Source organism: Apteryx rowi, unplaced genomic scaffold, assembly GCF_003343035.1.
Source record: "Apteryx rowi isolate R43461 unplaced genomic scaffold, aptRow1 scaffold_85, whole genome shotgun sequence".
Taxonomy (NCBI): Eukaryota; Metazoa; Chordata; class Aves; order Apterygiformes; family Apterygidae; genus Apteryx; species Apteryx rowi.
Window position 1 is genome coordinate 2,787,507 of NW_020451149.1, and position 25,292 is coordinate 2,812,798.

At 39.1% G+C, this 25,292-nt stretch overlaps 1 protein-coding gene across 1 annotated transcript in view; it reads right to left on the minus strand.

The window, feature by feature from the left end:
• Positions 1 to 22,518: 22,518 nt before the first annotated feature.
• SNCA (synuclein alpha) overlaps positions 22,519 to 25,292 on the minus strand; it is a 69,806-nt gene continuing 67,032 nt past the window's right edge. Inside the window, exons 5-6 of the mRNA XM_026090136.1 lie at positions 24,732 to 24,821; positions 22,519 to 23,141 (exon numbers count right to left, since the gene is read on the minus strand). Coding sequence (XP_025945921.1) covers positions 23,109 to 23,141; positions 24,732 to 24,821 — 123 coding nt within the window. The 3' untranslated portion in view covers positions 22,519 to 23,108. The remainder of the gene's footprint in view (positions 23,142 to 24,731; positions 24,822 to 25,292) is intronic.

A 25,292-nucleotide genomic window follows, 5' to 3' on the forward strand; every position in this document is an offset into this window, starting at 1 on the left:
TCATTCATTTATATCTCATAATTCCTGAACTTGCAAGCAGATAAGGATATTAATATTGATGTCTGATTTTTTTCCCCTTCATCAAAATTAACCAGGTTCACCAGCACCAAACCAGGTCTATGACAGAACTGAAATGTTGAGTTGATTTGAGGCCTTTACATAAATGTCACATTACAACATTTTTCATAATCTGAAGTATGAAAAATCCTAACCAGGCTGCAATTATCCAAACAGCCAGTGTCAGCCATGGTTCTGTAAGCAGACAGCGTCAATGCTTATCAGCAGGTAGGCGACACACACTTCCAGAGGAGGTGTCACACCAAGCTCTGTAACGCTTCCCTTTCCTCAGAGACATGCTTAGCATCCAGCTTCACTGGACAGAGATTAAAACCCYGAGTCCCTGAAGAAAAGCTCTGCAGCTGTGGTTACATGTGACATTTATCATATTGCATGAAAGACCTTTGAGCTCCAATAAATGAAACTGGGTGATCATAAACTTATTAAACATTGCCCTTTACTGTGCATGCAGACTGGTACAACATATTCCTTCCTTTTTCCGTCATTATGATATAATACCATTTTGTAAGGCAAATTTGCTTTAAAATTATGTGAAAAGTAGGCATCTGCCATTCCCTGATTCCTGGTAAGTGTGTAGCACCTGGCTTCTCAAAAAATCCGTACAAAATGAAACAAAATCAATAATTAAATAGGTGTTGCTTATCAATACAATGCCCCAAAGGAGCTATTAGAAAGCATTTGGAGCACAAAATATGCTGTTATGATTGTATAACATCTAACACACAAGAGTTTTGAATCCTGATTAGGCTGAAACCTGTGAGTACCACCACCCTGCAATGAATAGCAGCATTAATGTTAAGAATTAAAATACAAGCTCATCATGAAATGGAAAATTCTGCTATGGAAATTGCTCTCTGCTGATCAGACATGCGGTAGCCAGAGTCCACCCCTCTGCCTCAGCGCAGTGAAATCAATACCAAACGCAAAGTGAAAAAATGTTATTTGTTCACTCCATCCTGATCCCAGTCAACTCAAGACTGGCTTAAGGCCTAAATCCTAAAGTTTAATATCCTTTCCAATCCCTACTGTCACATTAATAATTACAGTTCTGGCGTACAGGACTGCCTCACACTGGTAATGTCACCAGCTCTGGAACATCCTTAAGGCTTTTTCCATGTTCTTTTCTTGGAGGGAGGCTCTAAGTCACATAGCACAACTGCAAGAATGCAGCTTTCACAGCCCCCTGGGGGCACATCAGAGGATTGGCCATTATACATTTCAAAGCAGGTAATCTAGTGAAAAAGATCAGCCCACAGTAGCAAAAAGCAGAATAGGAAGCCTTCAACCATAGCTTTCAGGATGCAGCACAGGCAGGCATTTTAATGTTGAACTGACCCTAAATTAAACGCGCTCTTTCGCTTTTTCCACAGAGAATTCCTACCGGCCCTGTCAGGCATCTGCCTGAGCATAAGGGTTTGCCCCATGCATTTGCATGTGTTTAAGAGGATATTTGAGCTCCTGAAACGTGTGGGGCTGTCCTCAAGACACACACATACACCCTTCTGAATAGCAGCCAGTAACTGGGAATGACAGAAAGGAAATGAGCATAAAATTAATTACAAAAATAAATAGGATTTATTTCAAAAAGGAAAGAAAAAGCCTAGCTCTCTCATGCAGCAGGAAGTAGAGCTACATGAATATTTGCACTAATCTTTATCTCAGCTAATAACATTTCCCATTGTATAACTGAACAAGATAGAAAGAAGAAAAATAAAGCAAAGAAACATATGGGGGGAGGTAAATGTGGTTATTAATTTTAAATCTTTCAAAAGCACAAACTTGTTGTCTTGACATAAACCACATCCCTTCCATTTCTGGTTTGAAAAAAAGACATTATATAATACATCAGGATAAACAATTCAAGGTCCAAAAGAATAAGAAAGGGCCATCCTTCACTGAAAATTCATATACAGGCACAACAGAGACATCTGAAAGAGCAAGATGATCTACGGACTTCCCCTCATTCATGTGGTAACTTTCAATCAGACTGTGCAGCACCAGGCCTGAGTCTGCCTGTGCACTGCTGTTATTTAAGGGAGGTGGCAGCATCTATCAGGTCACAGTTCTTCCAAAGCTCTTTGGCTGACTCCAGCTTACTGAGACACTGGCTGTCACAAACCCAGCTGAAGCCAAAAGAGGTCTTACCCCTGATTTCAATGGATTTTGGAGCAAACCTTGAAATATTTAAAAATTAAAGTTGCCTTACTCCTGACGATATATATATATATATATATATTTATTTATTTATTTATTTATTTTGGTGAAAGGATCCAGGCTAACTGGACTGACCATATCTGTTAGGGTTAGAAGAAAATCGGAAGGTACTCGCTTTGAGACACATACATTATTTGTCAGGCAGTCTAAGACATCGATCAGCCAGCCTTTAGATCACGCTGATTCTTTTTGCTGCATTTAACATAAACACTGCAACAGCTGAGTTGCTTTCAGGCCTCAGTTACATTCCAGAAAAAGATGGCAGAATAAGGTGAAAAGGAAATATGATTTTGTACAAGACAGCAGGATGGATGGGGTTCACAACAGGATTTTACCTTTGGAGAACTGAAACAAAATGCTGTGTGTGAAAGCAGTTCTCTTGCAATTACATTTCCAGGGATTTCTTTAAAACAAAACCTATTGTTTAAAAAGGGTGAAAGAGAACATGATTCATTTTCACAGTATATAGTGTCTGGAATTTTAATAAAAGTATGTCAGCTAGGAAGACCTTGAATTTTTTATTCTTTCTTGTCAAGAGGGGGAGACAGGCATTAAAATATCACATCTGCYCAGTTCTCTGCTGCTCTTTATTCCCATTTCTTAAGAGCACAGAAATGGGACAGATTTCCAGGGTGAACCACTCCARCCTGCAGTCCCTTAGGCACCCATATGTTCTCCCAGCCTACCATGAAGAGACACCGTCAGCTGCTTGCAGCTCTTCATGCAGCATCTAGAAGCATCAGATGATGTCAGGACGCTGCTGTTTTAGATATAGACCACATACTAAATCACAGTCCCACACACTGAGCAAGGCAGAAAGATAGATACTGTTATCCCCACCTCACCGACAGCATCCAAGGGAGGAGGGAGTAGGTGCATCGTGGTAGAGGAGATGTTCAAAGTCCAATGCTAAAATTTCCAAGCAGTTCTCCTTTCTTCTCATGCTGAGTATTTGCTAGGGGTACTTTCCTCAAGGTACTGTCAGAGTGGGATAAATGTGATGTAGGGCTGTAAGGCAGGAGAATGTGAAGGCTTTATAGGGACAGTCTCTCTGAATGAGACAGAGCCCATGCAGAACACAGCATGCACATGTAATTACAGTCAATTATTATGAATTCATACACAGGGGACAAAGACAACTTCCACTACTACTACTTTTTTGAGTACTTGACTTTGAAATCTTTATATTCATTTTGGTATACACTCCTATATATTTATTTTGTTAACATAGAAACAAACAACATTTAGAAATCCCATTATTTTTCATCTCTTCGGGAGATCATCACCATCACCTCCTCAGCAACTCCTGAGATTCTATAGGACTTCATTATAGGTTCAATCTTTTGATTAATTGCAGAGTCTTTTACCACTTGAGTTGACAGGGTAATTAAAAGTAGTCATAAACTGCCTGCCCCTGTGGATCAGAGAAAAAGCAGAATTAAACAATTTGCAGATAAACTTCATAGAAAGGCAGTGGAGAGGCCCAGGAAATAAGTGTTATTTCAGGAAGGAAATGAGCCAAAGTGAACAGAAATGTATTCATTTTCCTTTCCCCACAAAGCAGTCCATCTCCTGAGAGGAGGCTTGCTTTCATCTGTTGAGGGAAACCTGCATCTAACAATTTCTCATGGGACTGCCTTCCCTATAGTCCCTTCAGTTGCACTTGTACCTAAGAAGTCTTTGTTGATTTGTTTTTGTACTATTCTCATAGCTACTGGAAATTTCATCATGTGTACTGGGAGTTATCCCCCAGCAGAAGTGATTAATGCCCTCAAAAACACCAGAATGTTTCCTGAATAAAACATTAATTTTCTGTGCTGGCATGCTCTTGTGTTGATCTTCTCTCAGTATTATGGCTGAGGATCTTATTCTATCATTTTTCTGTTCCAGTGTCTCACATCTTTTCAGAGTCATTGCTACGATATCTAAGTCTTAGGCAATACTCCACCTTGTGAAATCATTTCTTAAAGACACACCTCCCTTCTAAACATGAGGAGGTAGTGAAGATATTCCCCTGTCCTCAAGCACACACACATCTGCAGCGGTAGCTCACTGCACTGCCTAGACATTTGCATGAGGTGATGCAAGAGTTCCGCTCATTTCCCCAATTTCTTTATCCATGGATTGCCCCACTCAGCGCTCATGGACACGGAACACATCCAGATCAAAGGTGCAGTTTGCTCATATGGAGATTTAAGCAATAAAGGGTAGAGAGCAAGAAAATACATGTGTAAACAACCTCTATCTACCAACTCTCAGTCTTGCCCTGTGTGTGAGGCCAGTGCACACAGCCAAAAGCTATGCTGGTCCCCAGGTAAGCAGCTTGACTTTATAAACAAATGCCTAATGAATTAGATATCTCTCCATTCATATCCCAGTAATGTTTTGTACTCTTCCTTCCTTGTAGACAGTACATGGAAATATATTAATATTAATTTAAATCCTAGGAGTTATGAAAACTGTTTCAGTAAAATAGAGCTTGAKAGCAGAAAAACTTCACTAGTCTTTACAAATAGAAAAAAAATCCATAACAGATAGGAAAAAAAGGATTAAAAGCAGCATTTCATTTTTCATTTAAAAACACCACCACCAAAAAACCTAGTTCTTTGCCCTGCCTGTAAGCTCCCCTATAGGAAGACTCCATCATTTTGCCTTAGTCTTGGAGTTTTAGCAAAAAATACTAAGAGAAGATGGAAGGATTACTCCAACAGACCAGTTTATTTAGAGTTTACTTTATGTATGAAAACTGGCACATATTTAAATCCCATAGGCTCCTTTGAAAAAATCCCTTGCTATATTAGAGCAGTGACAGGCAAGCCTGCTTTTCCTTTTATTGCTCTGAATTTTAACTGTTGAATATTAGGGTCATTGACTAGGGATATTTTTCACCCAGGACCTACCAATCAACTACACCTTAGTGGTGATTACTGAATGCACAGCAAAACATCATCCTTTATAATGAGAATACACTGAATATTAAGTTAACAAGCAGAGAACATGAGTGTATTAAAACCAGACTAACTGCATATAAAAATATTTGCAGACTGCAATTTGCAGCTTTTTCTTAACAACACAAGAGTATTGCAGTGAACACTGTATTTTCTTTAGTGTTACTCCTTTTAAGGCCATATATATTCCCCATAGTTTCACACGGTAATAGAGTTGCAGCCCATAAGATATATGATGCTCTGTATGTAATGCGTGTATTCCCCCCAAATTTCTTTCAAACTACAATTCTGTTCACTAGGCATGCAAGTGTAATTGTGTGTGTGGGCAGGGAAGGCTTAAACTCAAGTGTAATCTAAGCCCTCTTTAAACTATCAAATCAGTGCATAAGGGCCTTGATGTAATGTGAAACAATCTATTATGGTTGTTATGCACCACTTTACTAGAAAAAATCATGGACTTCTAATTAACTGAAGATTAGAATTTATAAACAAACTTCTGATAAATCACTGAACCTTGATAAAAATATATTAAAAAAAGAAGAAATATATGTCTTTAAGAAAGAATGTAATTGGAAAATAATGATGAGTTTGACAGTGTCACTGTTCCAGCCATTGCCATCAACTGAAATCTTTCTGATTGTTTCTTGCAAAACATTACTGGAGAAAAAACAGATTTGGAAAGAAGAAATATCAGCAATGAAGACAGAATACTTTATGTCAAATAGAGAGAGAAGTCTGTGTCATGCCAGTATTTTGAGCAGCAGGGTATACTCAATACAGGCCTTGTCTGGAAACCTAATTTACTGTTTATATTTGACAGGCAGCTTTCCAGTAGCTGGGCCAATCATGTAACTATGTTTCTAATATTTTCAGAATGTTGCACAGAGATTTCAGGCAGTATGTCAGATACTCAATTGAGAACCCATGTACGGTACCCTGTCACAGTTGCTTCATCTTCATATTTTCCAAATTCTTCCACTATACAAGAATCACAGCCATACATTTGACTGGGTCAGCAAAGTAGCTGGAACCTGAACTGACAGCAGTTTCCCTATTGCCCACACGCAGTGACGGAGAAATCTTAAGAAGCCAAATGCTCTGTTTGGCCAAGTACCCAATACATTTGTGCGCATTCAAACCATGCAGTGAACTTCTGTAACTGAGAAGCTGGATTGGCAACTGCCTGAGGACCAGATCATGCACAGGCTTATTTTTAACTCCTCATCTAGCAAGGCTGAAAACATCAGTAGAACTATCTTAGTGTACTTGAAAAGAACTAGACTGACACTAGGCATGAAGAAAAATCCTCTGCTTTGGTAACCAAATGTGAATGCAATACAGCAACTCAGGAGCTTGTGAAAAGGCTACAAACCTGAGCAGAAGCGATAGAAGCCATTTGTTTCCATGCTTTCTGAATTCCAGCAAAGGTGCTGCTGGGAACTGGATGACAGTGAGAGATCTAGACTATATTGACAAGCTAACAGCTTCTTTTACTGACTTGTGATACATTCAGACCTGTGGAAAAAAAATGCCATTATAGAAGCCATTATGGAGCACTTGGTGTCTCAGGAGATCTGTCAGCATTATTTGTAAATATGCTAGCATTAAAAGCCAAAATTTTATTGCAACCCTCCAGCCCTCTCTCCCCCAGCACAGGTGACCTCCCCGCCATATGGTTCAATGCTCAAGGAGTAGGAAGCTTCCTAAGAGGTGACTAAGCACTGAAGGGCAATTTAAGAGAATGGGTGCATTGTAGCTATGCATGCCAGGGTATATTTAAAGGTTGCTTGCTTGTCTTTTATATTCTGTTATCGTTAATAATGCACTTGAGATTTAAATGTTGCATACAAGGTCTCTGGTGAGAAGAAAAGTCTTTGCAGATAAATCATTTTAACTAGCCAACAGCTTCCTTTTCTGTAAGCATTGTCTGAACCACCAGCTGTGTCTGCTAGAGTGAGTGTTACCTTAAATAACTCCCTCTCAAGACAATTAAGGTGATGCTGGCAACAAGACAAATCTTCTTGGAACATGTTGGAAAAAAAGAAAAAGAAAAAAAACCCAGGCCGTTAAGAGCTCTGTAGAAGTGATAATTCTCACCTATCCCTTTTTAATTAATAGGCTGAGCACTTTCAAAAGGTGGAGCTTTACAACTAAGCATCTCAGTTCTACCCCTCATTGCTGAGGTCCCCCACATGTGAGACTGTGCCAGGACCCACCTCTACAGCTGTCGCCCCAGCACCCTGTCTTCTTTGAGCTTACCTGATGCGCAGCGCACAGCAGATGCCCGAAGCTCCCCTTATTCTTTCAGCCACGGACCCTCTTCAGTCAAGTTTCTGCCCTCTTCATTCTGTTGAAAGAGCTTTCAAAGCCTCTGCTGTGCTGTTCCTTAGCTTTTTCTACTGTGCTCATTTCTGTTGCTACTCATTTCATTACAGTTCTTCCATGTGCCCCAAATCCACTTTCTGTAGGATTTTTACCAGGCTTCACCTTTGCCTCTTCCCATTTCCCTTGCTTCTTCCATGATCTCAATGACAAATGAGTCCCTGTAGCAGCTGGAAGGTCCACAGTTTGCCTTGGTGCAGGCACCAACTTCCTAGGCACTATGCTCATTCTTTTGCTTAGGGAATGTGTATATGGCACTTGTCTTCTGAAAAATATGAAATAAAGTGTTGAGTACTCAGCTGGGAGTAAAGCTGCACCTCAGAGCATTGCCTTAACCTAAGTTTTCACATCTTAGCACTGAGCAAATACCCTAAAGCTCAAGGAGACTGACCATGACACAGATCTCTTTTGGGAAAAAAATTTGGCTGGTGTAAATATTTTTTCACTTACTAGGTAGTTATCAGCCTCCAGACTATATTTTACAGTCCCAAAATTCCTGCTGTTAACATTCATCACCTACTAACAGTATCAAAGGATCACATGACAGGAAAAAAGAAAAGCCCTGTTACACCTTCACACATTTACCAGTTTTCAGGTTTAGGGTCCTTTTTCAAGAGCTTTTGTTGATAAGAACAGACAAAAAATTCAAACCAGGGGAATATTTGTCCATGCAACCTTTAAGAGCAGTACATCTGGAGCAGAGAGGAGGACAAAGCCTGAAAAGAAGAAAACCTCTATTAGAGCAGTTACACGTCAGAATTTGTCAGCAGTATGACTCACTCAGCACTCATATCTAGTGTAATAAATTATTGCTTTCTTAGGCTTGAATTTTCTTACTTGCTGTTTTGCTGTGGCACTGCATGAAATAATCTGTTGTTGATCACACTGCAGGAATGCCACATGCAGTTAATCATTAGCAATATAATTTGGGCAAAGGATGGAAAAGCAAGGTAGAATGTACAAATCAAGAAATATTAAACAAGTAAATAAAAAAAAGCAGCAGGTGGATTAGAAATAAATGGCATGGCATAATTACTGTATACTTTCTTGCACTAAGTCATCAATTTGAGTCCAGGCTGATTTTGTTAATGCTACTGCTTTAAAACAGCAACTATAGTAGTAGCCACAGTCCCTCTGAAGTGGCCAGATTTTCAAGCATGCAGAGCATACTCACCAGTAACTAAAGACAGAAAAAAAAGTGAAACATCCATCTGTCTGCATTCTTCCCTTCTTTGCAATAGACCTTTCTCTTGCTTTTTTCATTTGTTTCGTTTATTCAGCTTCACTCCATCCTCACTATGTCTCCTTTGTCCTAGTCTTTGCCTCGTTGGTGCAAGATCCAGCCAGCTGTTTCCTAGAAGCCACAGCTGGATGCTGCCAAGTGTCAGTGAATTCTGGAAGACTCCCAAACACCTGAGGTCACCTTGTGCTCCACAGTGGGTAAGCTGAGAAAGTCAAAGCTGGTGGGGGAAAAGGCATGAAAAAAGAAAGGAGGCTTCTGGTGTGAAAAGGACAAGACTGGTAGACTTGCCTTGTTGGATGTTTCTACAGTAGGTTTTTCCCTCAGGTTGTGGGCAGATAAGAAAAGTGGAAAAAAGCCAGTTCTTAGGGATTTGTTACTCCACCCCCCTCTTTTTTCAAAGAAATTCAGAACTAAGATTCAAAATCAGCCTACCAAAACCCCCCACACTATGTCTCCTTTAAAATGACACTTGAGAGCTAGATAGGCCAATGTGAGTGTGATGTGGAAGACGAGACTTGGTGAAAGTCAAGCTGATTCAAGAAATATGAATTCGCTAATAAAGGGTCTTGATACATTTAGCGCAGAGTTAAATGGGTGGTTTTAGAGTTGCTTAAACAGAGCAAGCCTGTTTTCTTCCATTTGAGCAGATGTTGTTTTTCATCTGAGTTACAAACTACATGCAACAAAAGGATCATAACTTCTAATTAACAGGAATTTAGAGAAATCAAGAGCAGTCTCTTCAGTGTGAGTGCTTGCCCAGAAATACTCTGCAGGCTTCAAAGACAGTAACCTCCCACATAAAAAGGCAAAACAACAAAACCTTACCAGTGGTCTCCATCACACAGGCTTCTGTCCTGTCATCTCTAGGGCTAAAAATTTGAGATCAGATTTTTAAAAGTGCTCAGCATCCACAAATAGACTCCTATTTAAATACCTAGGTAAGGTGTGTTAGGTGGTAACAGGGTAATCCTGGCTTCCCAGAAACGTGCTTAGACAAAAGGTTATGCCTGTTTGTAACCCTGGTATTTGTATTTCTATGTGTCCACTAGCAAATAATCTAAGGATTCAACCTGGAAATTCACCAGACTTCAAGTTGTTCGATACAGACTTTATCAAGTTCTTCAACTTCCCGTGACATTTCAGGCTGCATATACTTATGTCTCAAAGAAAGCAGGAAACACAGAGCAGGAGAAGCAGCAGTGAGGCAGTGATGAGTAAGCAGAACTCAAATGTGATGCTGTTTCCACTGATAGCCCGATTTGCTTAGAATTAATTTAGTACCATTTTATCACTAGATTAACTGAAGATAGTGTTCTGTAAACAGAGCACTATCATTTGGTGAATCATTAGTTCAAAAAAGTCTTATATCTAATCTGATTCTCTGCTTCTCAGATCCTCTTTTGATGGCCTGAATGACAAATAGTGTTTAAAAAGAAGGGGGGGGGGGGAAGATTTGGCATATTGGTGCTACAAATCAGCTGGGTTTTTGTTGTTTTTGTTTTTAAGTGTTCTTAGAAGAACCTATTCAAAAACTGTGTTTCTGCAGTAGGTAAATGGCTGTGTATGAATGTCCATTTGTGGCAGGATTTTTAAAATATATTCAGATGTAAAGCCCAAAAGGTGAGGTTGGTTTTCAAGATACTCTACAACAGGGGTGGTGCTTGTTAGTCTCCGAAGGTGGGCAATCACTCATCTAAAAATAATAGTAACAATAAATCTACAAAACCAGAATTTCCTGCAGGTGGAAGATGGGCCTAAGATATCTCTGTCCAGTAACTAATACTGACAGTGGAAATACTGGAAAGATCTTAGTAGAGTATGTAGTGCTGCAAGTAACATGAGAAATTTTTACAAATTTCCATCCAAACTAAAGTCCTTCATGGAGCAGAGTGAATTTTGCCAAAAACTCATTTAGCAGAAAAAGCTGAAGTTCCTAAGTATTTTTGGAAACATAAGTATGGATTTCCTTTCTGTTTTGAAACCTTCCAGTTTATCAACTTAAACTGTATTATAAAATACAGCTCTTATTTCAAAGAGTTGACACAGTGTTTATTCAGGACTAGCAGAGCCACACTCATTTTTAATAAYTTGCTCATAAGGAACTAATGAGAAATAGCATGGCATTTGTGCAGAGTTTTCTGCTCTATGCTCAAGCCACTACGGGGTGCACAGCAAACTTTTCATTAGCTATAAAAAGCAGTAGGCAAGTCTTTGAAGGCTGATTATTCAGGGAGGTTACTGTTAAACACAATTGATCACTAGCACTCATACTCCACACATTCAAAGGCTTGGGCTAATAGGCAAATTAGATTATTGGTTCTCAAATAATGTGTCTATGCCACTGGGGATGCCCCGTATTGAATCTTTGCTCCTTGTCTGCGCTGTGGGGTGAGAATACCACTTGAAAAAAACAAAACAAAACAAAACAAAACAAAACAAAACAAAACAAAACAAAACAACCCCACCCTGCTTCAGCACTGAGTCACAGGTCCTCCTCTTCAGAGGGCTCCCGTTCCTGCATTCAAGAAGTAAGGCGCGTTCATCCCTTACAATAGGGAACATGTTTGGCCTTGGCCTTGCTGTGACATCCTAACAAAAAGATGAGCACACTGAGCACAGACTTACCCTGTTATCTTGTGCTCATTCACCAAGCATACTCTCAAGTTTACCTACACTTTAATCACACAAAATACAACATAGGCAAATATGAGAAAGAAGTTTAGGGTTACAAAAACACTGTACGCAAGGGTCAGTACACAGTCCTCAGCAGAWCAACCTATAATCTAGTTATTTTTCCAATTGATTTGAAAACCRGTCCCCCTCACCCTCAGGCAATTTGAGGTGAATGGGGGACTGAYGGTTTTTAAAGCAAAAGTATTTCACAGCTTTTCCTTGCAATGTGGTTGCTTATTTGTGTGACAGTGGGTCMGTGCCAGATGTTCTAAAAGTCACAAAAAACCTCATCTCCCTTTCAGCTTTGTAAACAGCATCAAATCCATTTACACTTTGTCAGATCTGTTTCTTCAACCAGATATTTTAAAGCTCCTGCCCCAGTCATGTCTGGGGCCTGGGGATGTTCTCCTAACACAGACAATAAATAATAATAATAACTGGAACACCTGGGATTTCATAGATATATGACTGCTATGAAAGTAAGATCTGAAACAAGCTGTGGTCCTGTCTAGAGAACCAGCGAGCTGACCAATAAACTGTACACTACAGTCACAAATACTAATTTTCTTAAAATCAGTACCACTAAAAATGGCAGCAAAGGCATACTACTGTGTGAACCTGTGTGAATGCCAATGGGAAACTGATAGCACACTCTATACTTCAGTAATCTTTTYTCAAGTGACAGATAAAGCCTTGCACACACAAAGTTTGTAGCAAATTACTTTTGGAGAAAGTAAATCTGATGCACACCAGCAAAGAGGAAGGCAGAAATCTGCAGCCAGGATATTCTCAGTGACAGTAAGAAGAAATGGGTTCTTTTAGGATCTTTGAATAGGCAAGTAGTGCATGGAGTGGGATTTAAAARCAGTAAGATGCCCACAGAATCCTCTCTGGAGAAGGAAATCAGATAGACGGGCATGAAAATAAACTTAGATCACAGTAAGCAGAATAATTAAATCTGGACTCTGAGGTCTGCCTGATATTTAATTGTCCCTATTATTGAAAAGGGACATTGCTTCTCTAGTGCCTGTTCTCACCTGGACCTCTTATTCCAATGTTCCCTCTTGGCTCAGCAAACCCAAACTCATTATACTGTGAGATGTAACCAGAATCACTCATACAGAAAGATAATTATGAAGAAGCCATAACAATGCTGCTTTCTGTTCTCTAGCTGTGTTGTTCTATTTCTCTTTAGATGTCCAAGCTACCTACTCACGAACCAGAAATATACCCACAAAATAAACACCTTCAGCTAATATTATTTCCACAGTAAATGGTTGTGAAGTTTAAAAAAAAAAAGAAAGACTTTCTTTACATCAGTGCATCTCCAATTGTCCCAACACTGTGCTTTTTGTATGTCATGTCTCTAAAGAGATTCCACTAGGAATGAGGGATGTGCAAAGTTATGACCCTAGAATAGTCAACACATTTTTGACTTTGTAACTGAGCACTAAAAGATCAGCAGAAATGTAAGGACAGAAGATAAAAAGACATTATTCCTGTGGCAGGAGTGCTTTGGGAACAGCGTCGGAACAAACCATTCATTTCTGAGAGTGGAATTCTTTCCATACCCTCGAGGATTAGATGATCCATAAAATAATCCACTGTGGAAGAAAAACCAAAAAGGCTAGGAAGGATGCACAATATTCCTAGCACTCAGACAACAGCACCAGAGCACAAATTAGTCTTGCTGACGCAATTACCCAGTTCAGACGTGATCAGAGCAAATCATGGCTCTCCTCTAGCTCAGGAGTCCAGGGGCCTTTGCAGTGGGGATCCAGGTCTCAGCCTARTATAGAGGGCCAGAACATTGCATGTCCACAGATCTGGGAGGCTGGAAGCACTGAGCCAAAGATTATAAAAGCCCAGCTGACATTAATCTTCAGGAACCATTTTTCACCTGCAAGTTGATGTTGTGCAAATTGATAAGAACAAATTAAACACTCATGTTTCAATTTATTTCATGAGAAAACTGGGGAAGTTCCCCATTTTAGATTCAGCTGAACCCATTCTTTGTTTTCAGTTTAAATTTAGAAGTTGGAGGAAAAGATCTCTTGATCTTTGCCACCAGTAGAATGATAATTGTTATATTCAAGAAAACTTGTAGTTTTTTTTTTTTTTTTTTTAAGTCAGCCTTCTGTGAGCAGTATGGTTAGGATAACTTATCAGTAATACCCGCATGACACAGAAGAGTCTGCTGTCTCACTCTTTTGCATTTTCAGGCTCAGTTGTCTTGACCTCATGCTGYAATTTAACTCCATGCTCTTGTGCTTTCCTTCAAGTCAGGATAACCATTCAGTTCTGGTAAAAGACAAAGACATGTGACAAGCATTAGAAGGCAGAGAAAAAGAAACATCCAACTGTAGAAATTAGCTAAAATTAATTTCTAGTTCTGYATTTCTCTCTACTGCATTAGGTCCATACTTGTCAAAGGCATCAGCTTAGCTTCAGAATTAGCAGTAATAACACCTCCCAGATCTGTGAACACTTTTCAARTATGACTATGTCTGTTTTACAGATAGGGGAACAAACAGTCAGCTGGGGGGACTTTCCTACAATGACACCATGAGCAATTAGTAGATATTGAATTAAAGTCTGTCTCTATATCTTACATTACCAAGCATGCCCTTGCTGTGCATCCACTGATTACAGCTACCATGTTGCAGGATCTGCACTTGCCCATTGATTTTAATTTGCTAATGGCAATCCTTCATCCCCATCACAGACACAAGCAGAAGGCAAGCCCTATTTTGGATGCACTACTTCTGCAGGTACTGAAGAAASAGCAAAGCTGGCATGCCCCCACATATTTCTAGAAAGCACATCCACTTTTTGTAACAGTGCAGCTGCATGTTCTTCTCCATGCCTCCTCTCCTTACGTGTCTCCCTGATGAGATGAGGTAAATCTCACTTTAAGTCAGCATCTTCTCTAAAAAATTAGGTCCCTGTCAGTAAGGTGGAGAAAGAGCTGCCTTTAGATACTCAGCAATGGGAGCTGGGCAAGCACAGGCAATTCACCTTAAATAATGCCAATGTTCTTTGCATTTAACTAAACACAAACTTTATTTTACATGGCAGTACCTGTGTTTTGTATTCAGCAGCAGTAATTAGAAAGCTGGCAGGAAGTCAGAGAACAGTTTATGAAGAGTCTAAGTGGCCTGCAGGGGTTGAGAGAGCTGAACTCTGAATGAATTCCACCCACAGCATCCTCAGAGTTTCCAAAAGGGTCTCCAGAGGCAACATACTTGGCTCATGAACCTTCAATTTAACAGTATTATCCTTATGTTTCAGTTATGTTTCAGTAATAYCTGGGGTCCCATTCTGCTAGGCAGTAAACAGTCATAGAACAGACAGTGCCCTTTCCTCCAACAGTCTTGTAACATATAAGACAAGACGAAGTGATTAAAGAGAGAAAATAGACAGGTGATTTATCAACATGTTAAAGGCAATTTCTCTCCAAAGTGCAATCCTCTCAGCCAATTCTTTCTCACTCCAGCCCTCTGTCAATTCCCTTCAGTGTCCCCAGGTTTCTTTTTTCAGATCTACCCACCCTCCTGTGCAAACTTGCACTTTTGATCCAATTCCATCGAAACTGGCTTGTATTAGTCAGCTAACACCTCCCTAAGAGCTGCCTTGCAATCAAGCTAATACTTTCATAGATGCCATAGGTGTTACAGGCAGAAATTCCAGTGTAGATTCTGTGTGAATTGTGAGAGAAGCTGACACAGCTGGGACATAGCTGCTCTGCTAACACTCATCTATTCAGGTGTATATTCAACTTCAAAATAATTTCCTCTATTTAAGCACTGTAGCTTACCTCTTCATGAAAGAGAGACAGACTACGCTGTATTTCACATGAGAGTCTGAGCATGGGCAGTTGACATGAATAACTTGTTCATGGTCACACAGGAGCCAACATCCCACTGACAGTCAGTGGTTAAAAAAAAAGAAAAAGACTCCTAGGAGCAGAAGGCCATGCCTACATAATAAAAGCTTGCCAAGAAAGCTAACATGTAGCTAGGTGAAGCCAGAGTTTCTAGGTAGGGTGCTTTTATTATCATGTTCAGTCAGGTGGAACTGGCACTGTAGCAAGCATTTTTAGGCCCTGAAAGAGCACTAAGCACAATGGGGGTGTGAATAAATATGGTTCTTGACTGATATAGCTGTATCAAGAGTACCTAAGCCAGAAGCATAATGGCAACAATGCATTTTTATTAAGATAGCAAATTTCACTGTAATGGTTATACACACTAAACTACATTGGTAACCCTGCACTGTTGCAAGGATAAGCCACTCCTGAGTTTATGCAGTTATCAGCAAAACTGCTGATAACCTGATGAAGACTTGGCCTGTTAAAAGCTTCCACATTCTAGCTTCACAGTTAAATACATTACCCAATGCTTGTATTAAATGCCCTTAAAAATGCACTCCTTGAATTTGGGATAATCTCCTCCCCTCTAAGGAAGACCATTATTACAATTCCAACACTACTGGACTTAATAGTAATGCCCATACATAGACACATATGTAGGCACGCACACCCACACAGTATCCCTTCATTAAAAAAAATAAATATACATCTGTATATATTTATATATGTAAAAAACCACATTTTTAAAGATGGACACTTTTCTAAGGGAGGATGCTTTGAAAAGCACCCAAAGCAACACAGGCAAACAGGAAAAAAAGGTATCTACAACATTATCCATGTCGGTTTCCATAAGGATATATAAAATCTTATTTTAGGCACATTCTTTCATTTCTTCAAGCATTTTTCAAACAGAGTTCCCTGCAGCTCTCCATCAGGTGCAGTGAACAATAAACCAGATTATAAACATGCAGGCATTGAACAACAACTATTTAATGAGAGGAAAAAACCATCTGTCCATGAAATGCATTAATATAGGAGATCTGTCCTTTTAGTGCACAGCAGCTCTCTCACAGACTAACAGACTAGAATCATCATATTTGAATTTGTTGAGCTTTCATAAAACTGAGAAAGGAAAAGAAAATTAAAGGCTTTGAATTCACCTTCATTTATTTCACACCTATTCAAACGAAATATATCACTGCTTTGCTGCAATTCTACGCCAAGAATGAACTAGATTTTGGAGTGAGGAGGCTGAATAAATGGGAGGAGGGGCTTTTATTTATATCAGTTTTGTTACAAAATCCCAGCACAATGTGATTAGTTACCCTAGATGCAAAGTATTTCATGGGAGCTGCCATCACCTTTTCTTGCCAATTACCATCGTCACTTAGTGGACCGAGATAACAGATTCCATTTATTTTTGGCCATATAATGTGGCATTCGTAAATTGGCCTTTACACTTTCACCATTAACACGTTTGTTCTGTTCCACTCGACAGCAGTGTCTTGTCTTCTTGGTATCACTGCTCCTTGTAAGAATTTTTCTGGCTTTGGAAAATGAGCAATATAACTGAATCAGCACAATGTTGTCTTACCAAATGCTTATATTAGATGACCATCTTTGTTATTTTTGCAAGGCTTCTTGGAATTTTACAACTGAAATCCATAGGAGTAAACTAAGAATCAAACAATAGAGCATAGCAATCAGCATTGCACAATTTCCTTTTCTTTGGCATTGCAGAATTCCCTTTTCTATACAGCAGATTGATAAAATCACTTTCATACTTTGTGTTATATTTATTAATCTAGAACAGTCCCTTGATCAACCACTTTTACTTTGTTTGCACTGAGGACTTCAGGTGGCAGAAAAATAGGAAAGGGAATTCGATATAAAAAAAGCTAGGTCTCCCCAGATAGCAAGGGAATTTTGCTTTGTGGAGAGCAAAGCAGCCCTATTTGGAATTTACTTGAAGTGCCCTTTGGAGCATTATAAAACCACACTATTTTTTATCATTAGTCCCTGAAACAAGAAGTGGTGTCTAGGGGAGGGAAGCAGGGCAGAGCAGGACGACAGCCAAATTTTTTACCTAGGCTTTCGCATCTATTCTTGCTTCTCTGACTTCCTCCTCTGCCTTCTTTAAACAGACACAGTGCCTTTCCTCGACAAAATACAGCCTCCATGCTTCACTGCTTTTGCGTAGTTCATGTATCTTGCCATGTCTGAGGATACAATAATCATGGGAGCATCTTGGAGGAGGACATGAGCTGTAGTCGCTCCTCAATTCAGAGAGAGGGTCAAAGATTAAACCCYGGCTCTCTAGGCACGCTTACAGCCTCACCACAATATATTAGAACCAACACTGGGAAAAAGATTTCCCAATAAAATTGACACTTGGCAGTGGGGACAGGGTAAAAAATAACCCTGTCTGAAAATTTAGATTAATGGAGGTAAAAAAAACAAATGGGAAAAAATGGTGAATAGAGAGGAACAGAAAAGAAGTCAAGGTAAAGKGCAAGAATCCACACATCCCAGCAGTTCCCTGGTCACACATTCTCCTTGTTAAATCTTTTAAGTTAATCAGAAACACATGGGTGGCTCTAGCCTCTTACAAACAGATCTCCTGTGGCACAGCTCAAATGAGCACAATCATAAATCTCAAACTTCCACCTTTTCCACAGGAATATACCATACAGATGTATCAGACAGTTCTAAACTATGACCTGTATAGATTCAAGTATTAACTGAAGTAGCCCAAAACCCACACTTTAAGTCTCCACTGGAGGAAACATTTTCAAAGCATTTCTTCCAACACAGAAGTCTCTTCCGACCTAGTTTCCCATCTTGTTTGCTACCTTCTAGCTGTCTCATCTGAGGTCCCACCTGCTGTTTCTCCATCTGCTAGGCTTTTTTAGATCAGAGAAACCTCCTGAGTTACACACTAAATGTCAAACAGGCTTAAGAAAGGTTGTTTACGTCTGCTTTTAAACAGATGATATTTTCCATTAAAATGCARCATGGAGACACTAAAGGTTAAGATTTCATTTTTTTTGTTTTGTTTTGTTACTGTAATTCAAAAGTAAGACTGGTTATGTGAAAACAGATGCTATTGGTTCAGACCTGTGCATAATCAAGCAGAATGCTACCCTGTGAAGACCATTACTAGCATCGTTTCCAGTAATACTGAAAGCCACAAACTGGGGGCCAAAGAATACCAGATAGTTTAGTCAAGTCACTGGGAGCCTTGTGTGGACTAAAATCAAATCCAAATCCAGTACCATAATCAGAGAGCCATCTGTCCTTTCCCACTTACCTTCCAAGTTATGCTAGTGTAGAAGACAAAGGTTTAGTTTGCATAAATATGTTAGTAAGTGTCAATTTGCAGGAGAGACTGTGGTTACAACCTGCAAAGTTGCAATACTTAAGGAAACTACTCCATTCAAGCCCAATATCCAGGATAGAGCACTTTATAGTGCAGCATCTACAGTACAGTATTCTGCCAGTGTATAAGACTATATATAGCACTGCTGAGAAAGCTGGATGAGGTTTCAGCTGTGGGATTTTAATGTTTGTTTTACTGGTCCTCTTACCACTCTTACATATTTCTGCATAGGGACCTTGATGTTCTCACCTCTGCCAACTCTGATTTCTCTGCAGACTAAAGACAAGTACCAGGAATCATCCATACCCATGTAAATCAATAAAAAAGACTCCCTTTATTTTCACTGAGTCAGGGACAAGAGCCCTGGAATATCACCTCCACTGTGCACCACCTACCTGACAAAAGGTGCAGCAGAACCAGTGCTTTAGAAAACCCTAGAAAACAAAGATTTCAACAGTTATTCTCTCYCCAACATTTGTAGAGAAAAGAACTGGAAATTCATCACATCAGTACAGATGGCAACATGTAATTTGTACAAGAGGAGCAAATATATATTGGAGCTATGGGAATTAACATCCGTGTGAAGTTGGTAAAAATCTTTACATTGGTTTCAATGAACTTTGGCTCAAACCTAGAGGCAATTAAATAGTTGTGTAGTATATTAATATTTTATGAATATCTGTAGGTAGCTGTTCTGTACCTGTTCACTACAGTGCTCTTGAAAGAGTTTCAGCCATTAAATGCCCAGCTCTGAATTTTCCAGTCTCCCGGTTCTTGAAGACAGCAGTCTCTGCTCTGAATTTGATGTAGCTTATTGACCCACTGTCCACATGAGAGGCTTTCATACGAGAATCACTGGGTCTGGAGTACCCAAGCAATGAAAATCAAGATGAAGCAGGCCTAAAGAGTTTTCTCCCTAATTGCGAGGCTTTTGTGGTTTGCAGAGACCACATCAGGAATGACTTCTGCAGTAGCATCAGGGGAAAAAAAATAAAATAAAAATGTGGAGATGTTTTAATGGACAAGGAACTTCAACTAGAAAGGAAGGCATATCACCCAAAGAGTAAAATAGGTGCTTCTTAAGGATAGCTATGCAGGTTTTTCCTTGAGTTTTAGGACAACATAATTTACCTTAACTGCCTATTAATGTCTTGAGGGAATGAAGGGAAGTCCTCAGTGAGGGGAGGAGGGCATTTCTCGCTATATCCCTTTGACACATACAATTACTTCAAAGTCATTATACCAAAGGCATGTAACAAGTATTAACACTATGATTTACAGTAATAAAAACATTATTACAGTGTGTCTAATTAGGAACCATTACAGGACCAATTAAAACTGTCAAAATAGAAAAAAAGCAACAGCTGATTTTCCCTGGAGGACTGGGATGCAGTGAGACTCATTATTAACGCATTATAAATTGAGGACAGAAGATCATTTTCAGTTTGAGTAGAAATCTGGACTCCTAAGGAAAAGAGAGCTCTAGGTATACTCCTTTCTGGCAGGAATTSCTTAAGCAAACCTTACCATAACAGTATTTTTAATACCCAGGGCAGACACTTTTTACATCTGAATACAACAATTTCTGTTTAGTTCAGCTTTAGCATCTAACAGTTCTGACATTTGCAGTTCACATTTCAGTATTCATCACGCTGCAGGAAATAAGACGAAATGGCCTTTAGTTTACCTGAAAAGAATGGYTGGACAACCCTTAAGGACTAATTAAAATGCATCTCGTTACCACAGCACTGCATATCACTGCCGCTATAGTAACCACAGGTCCCATGGACCTTCAGGGCCATTTGAGGCCATGTTTGCAAGAGGCATGAGAACTAAACCTGTCACCTACRGTACATCTTAAATGACCTGAGAACTATGAATGATTTGCTGATGTTAACTTAGAAAATAATCAACTATTACAATCTTAGACAAGAGGCATGTCTCAGGAGTCAATTTATATATATGCACACACACACACATACATATTTATATATAACATACTGCTCCCCACAGCTTTTTCAAGTGCATGACTTCTTTGCAGCACCTGAGCAACAAAATAGTTTGATTCCTTAATACAATAAACAATAAAGCAGTCCAGACCTGTGGACCAGGGAAGAGAAGACAAAAAAAAAAAAATATATATATATATAATATCTGCTATTTCCAAAGTGTTTTGACATAGCAGGCACCTGACTGCTCTCATTAGCCAGGTAACTCAGTTGCTTCCTTTGGAGGCCCAGAGTCTCCGCTAGCATGCTGGGAAATCATACTACAGCACTGGGCTTTTCTTCCCCATTCCTTTTACTAAAGGAAAAAGACACTTATTCAACATTAATAATTATAAAACTGGAATCTTACATTATTCACTGTCCTGATATCAATTTGCTATGGAAGTAATCAACAGACTTGCTGCTGAGACCTCAAAACGAATTTCAACATTAAAGAGAYGTCCAGTTCAAGAGATTTTTTTGACATGCAGCCTATGAAGGAGAAGGAGAGCAATCAATAATGGGCTGTTGCAGATTATCACAGAAGAGCTCTGCAGAAAAGCATAGGAATCTAAGCTTCATTAAGCAATTTAATTATTGATGAAACTATTCATGAATTGTTTGAAATGACCAAGCAGATTCATTGTTTTTAAAAAGAACTTGACGACTATTCTTCTGAAATAAATGTATTTCCTTAGAAATATGGGGCTACTAAAATAGACTGGGGGATGACAAATATGCAAAACTGAAATACCAGTTTGCATTGCACAGTGAAACCAATATGTTCATGTGATTACGGATCATAATACTATCACATCAGCTCCCATCGTACACAACTGGGATGAGTGCATACCTGGAAAGATCTGTTCCATTCTGGACATGCTAATACCAGAAAGGCTGCAGAAAGCCATAAAGGAACTCAGTATGAGAACAGKTTGGAGACTTCAACCTCAGGAAACTTAGGTCTGTTGTTGCACACACCAGCGACATGCAGTGAGACTAGAGGCATAATATGTTATTTCTTTGTGCCCAAGTTTCCCTATCTGTAAAATGAAGACAATGGTATTTACCTGTTTTAAGATCCATGCCCTGGAACACTGGAAGCTCTAAAGAAAGTTCAATATCCTACCTAGGACTAGAAAATTTTAAATGGAAAAAACACTACATCATTCAGGTTAGAGGCAACATTTGATCCAAAATTAATAGCAGATAATAAAACATGAAAGAAGTAAAAATTTCTCCTTATGTTTAAATCCTTTTACTGTATGGGAAAACATCCAGGCAGCATAATAACTAAAATTACTGTCTCTAAAAACTGGCAATACTTTTTCAAAATAAATGAGACTTTATACCAGACATTCATTGCAACTAATCCATCACTTTTCTGGTACCCCCATATCCCAATATTTTAACCACCTTGAAACAATAGTTCTTCAAAGAGCCTCACAATTTCCTGATCATCTGCTGCATCCATTATTAATGACCTCATTAATTCTTAGGTTCTCTTTACAGCTGAAAGTTTATTAGCTCTACAAATACATCTATTTTGTCMACAGTTTACTCAAGCTGAGGAACTAGTGCTGATATTCTAATCCTTCATGCTGCTTTTGGTATAAACTGGGCCTCTGTTTTTGTTTTGTTGCTCTGTTTCCTTCACAAGAAGCAATATAGCCTGAATTATTTAACCTGTGCTCTTGGAAAGGAAATAAGGTGTTATAAATCATCACTAATCTGTAAGTTCATTTTTAACGGGTTACTTTTTATTTGCTTCAGTTGAACACCATTATTTACAGACACAAGTTAATAAAACACATCACAAAACAATAAATTTCAACAGTTAATATTTATAGGTGCATAGTTCATGCTCAATTACTTATATATTTATATATATATATTACATACACATATATAAAGCTCTCACAATAAGTCATTTCTGCACAGAAAGAATAATTATAGGGAACAAAAAAATCTTGTATCATAAACAATACCAAATTACTGACAACCTATCAACAAAACATGTACAGAGTTAGAAATAAGCAGTAGACACTTAGGTGTTTTTATTTAATATTTTCTTAACTTTTAAACTTGAAGCCACAATATCCACAGCACAACAATGACCCTGCCAACCAGCTTTCATTTCAGCAGGAGGGAAATGCTGAAAACAAGGTGGATGCAGTCACAGATACTCCAATCATTGCTGATGGAAGACTTCAAAATACACCGTAAAAACTGTAAAAAAATTTTACGACTGGGCACATTGGAACTCAGCACTTGTACAGGATGGGACATCTTTGTTAGTGGATTTCAGGAGATATAAAGAAGGAAAGCATTCTCACGCTTCAGGTTCATAATCTTGATACTCTTCCTAATAAGGAGAGCAAAAATCAGTGCTAATAATACTGCAGATAAATACATCCTATTTTTAGTTCTTATTCTACTCATAGTGGATTCAATGACAAAATACCACTGATTTTCATGAGATCAGAATCTTGCCGTTTATTATTTTCTCAYGTCTTCCAGAAAATGCATCTTTGAAGCTATGGTATTTACAGAAGAATTAGGCTTTCACAGTGGTTAACACACCATTCAGTTTCTGGGTCAGTTACCAAAATGACTCACAGCAATTAATTTGTGGATAATTCCCAGCAGGAATAATGGTCCAGGGAAGGGGAGAAAATCAGCTTGCTGTATGTGTAATATACATAAGCAGTCCTTTAGCTTTTTTTTTTTTTAATCCTGTTCACTTTGGTGGAAGCAAGCTATTATACCTAAACCTCGATCCAGTAAAACACTTAGGCATGTGCTTCAACTATAAGGACCATGAATATTTGACTACATATAACAAGGACAATAGGTCTGTTTACAATGAATTACATGAACACGTCCTTGAAGAATCAGGACCGAAAACTGTCTTACAAGGGTCCATTGTGAAACTCTCCATACCTCAAATGGTTTATTCGGTCATCAGAGGCAGGTAAACATTATTTCCATACTGAATTTCAGTATGGACAATGAACAAATGAAATTCAGGCACATTATTTGTATCACTACAGAACTTGATCCATCTCATTCAGTTACACAGACCTCTTCTGGTCCCATTGATATTGCCAGGAACTCAGTGACACCACCCACAGCAATTCATTCAGAGAGGGAGCACCACCTTTGAGCTGAACAATATACCAGGTGCTCCAGATACACATACAAGTCAATAATCATTTAAATGTGTATGTGTGCACATGAGCAGTCCCATTAATTTCAATGATATTCAAGGTGTTAATAGTCAAGCACCCATTTAAGTTTTTTACTGATTATGGCCTAGTCTTTTATGACTCTTATTTTCAGCCTAATTATCTGTACTTCTGTAAACCTGCCACTTTAATTACTCATGCATTGTAGTCCCAGACATTGTAGTAATATTTTACATAGTAGGATCAGTATTGGTTCATGAAAAAAACAATAATTTATTCCCATAATTACATTAACCCAAGGGTATAATCATGAATCACCATGCTTTACGAAACATGATGCCAAGAAATATGTTAAATGGCCAACTGTTAAAAGAATCTATACAGATCTAGCTTTTCCCTATATTCCCTATTGAATGAAAGGTGCAAACTTACTGTGGATTATTCAGAAATTGAGGCACAAGTGTTTCCAAAATGCACACAATATTCTCCTGTTAAATATCCTTATTATAAAGAAAGTATTACAACAGATTTTCCATTTCCCAGCACTATACCCCTAGGAGACCTTGCTGAAAGAGGTCGCATTTCAGCCATTTCCTTGCAGCTTACAACACCCGTCCCGTCTGTGCCCAACCATGCTCTGAAGCAGAGGCACAGAATCACCTTCCTGTCTCCCACCCGTGACCTCTGCCGCACATTAACATCGCTCAAGCATGCAGTTGCTCTCGTGTGCCTGTGTTCGTTCACAGAAAATACCACAACAGATTTACCTCTGGAGGCATTTCGTAAGCCTCGTTCTCAGGATCCAGAGGAACACCTGTATTATTCACCATGCCTTCCTGCGGAATACCGTCTTCATTCTACATTTAAAAGAGGGAGAGAAAAGTGACAGACTATTTGCCTCATCATTTACTCTGAAACACATCTTTTTTTAGGAATTGTTTTCCCTTGAGCAGTAGTTACTGACTGCGAAGGAATTTTTAATCCTGTCTCATGAAGAAAGGACAAAAGCTCCAGGAAGTCCCACAATAACAGGACCCAACCTGACTCCTCTCCTCCAGTGTCTTGGACACTGCAGCTCTGTTAAGCATTTGACTGCTTAAGTGCCATGATGATTTCCATATAATTCAGTCAGTGGGGCTGCTGCAGTTGTGGGACATTGCCGGGGGTTGCGAAGGGCTAGAGGGTGTCAGTTCCAGAGAGTTGTCAGGTTTCCACAGGAGTATCCATGGGAATTACTCCAAACCTCTTTTCATAGAGCAAAAGTATTGCTATCCCATTTCTCTCCTGTCACGAATAGGCCAAGAAATCAATCTAAACAAAAAAATGAT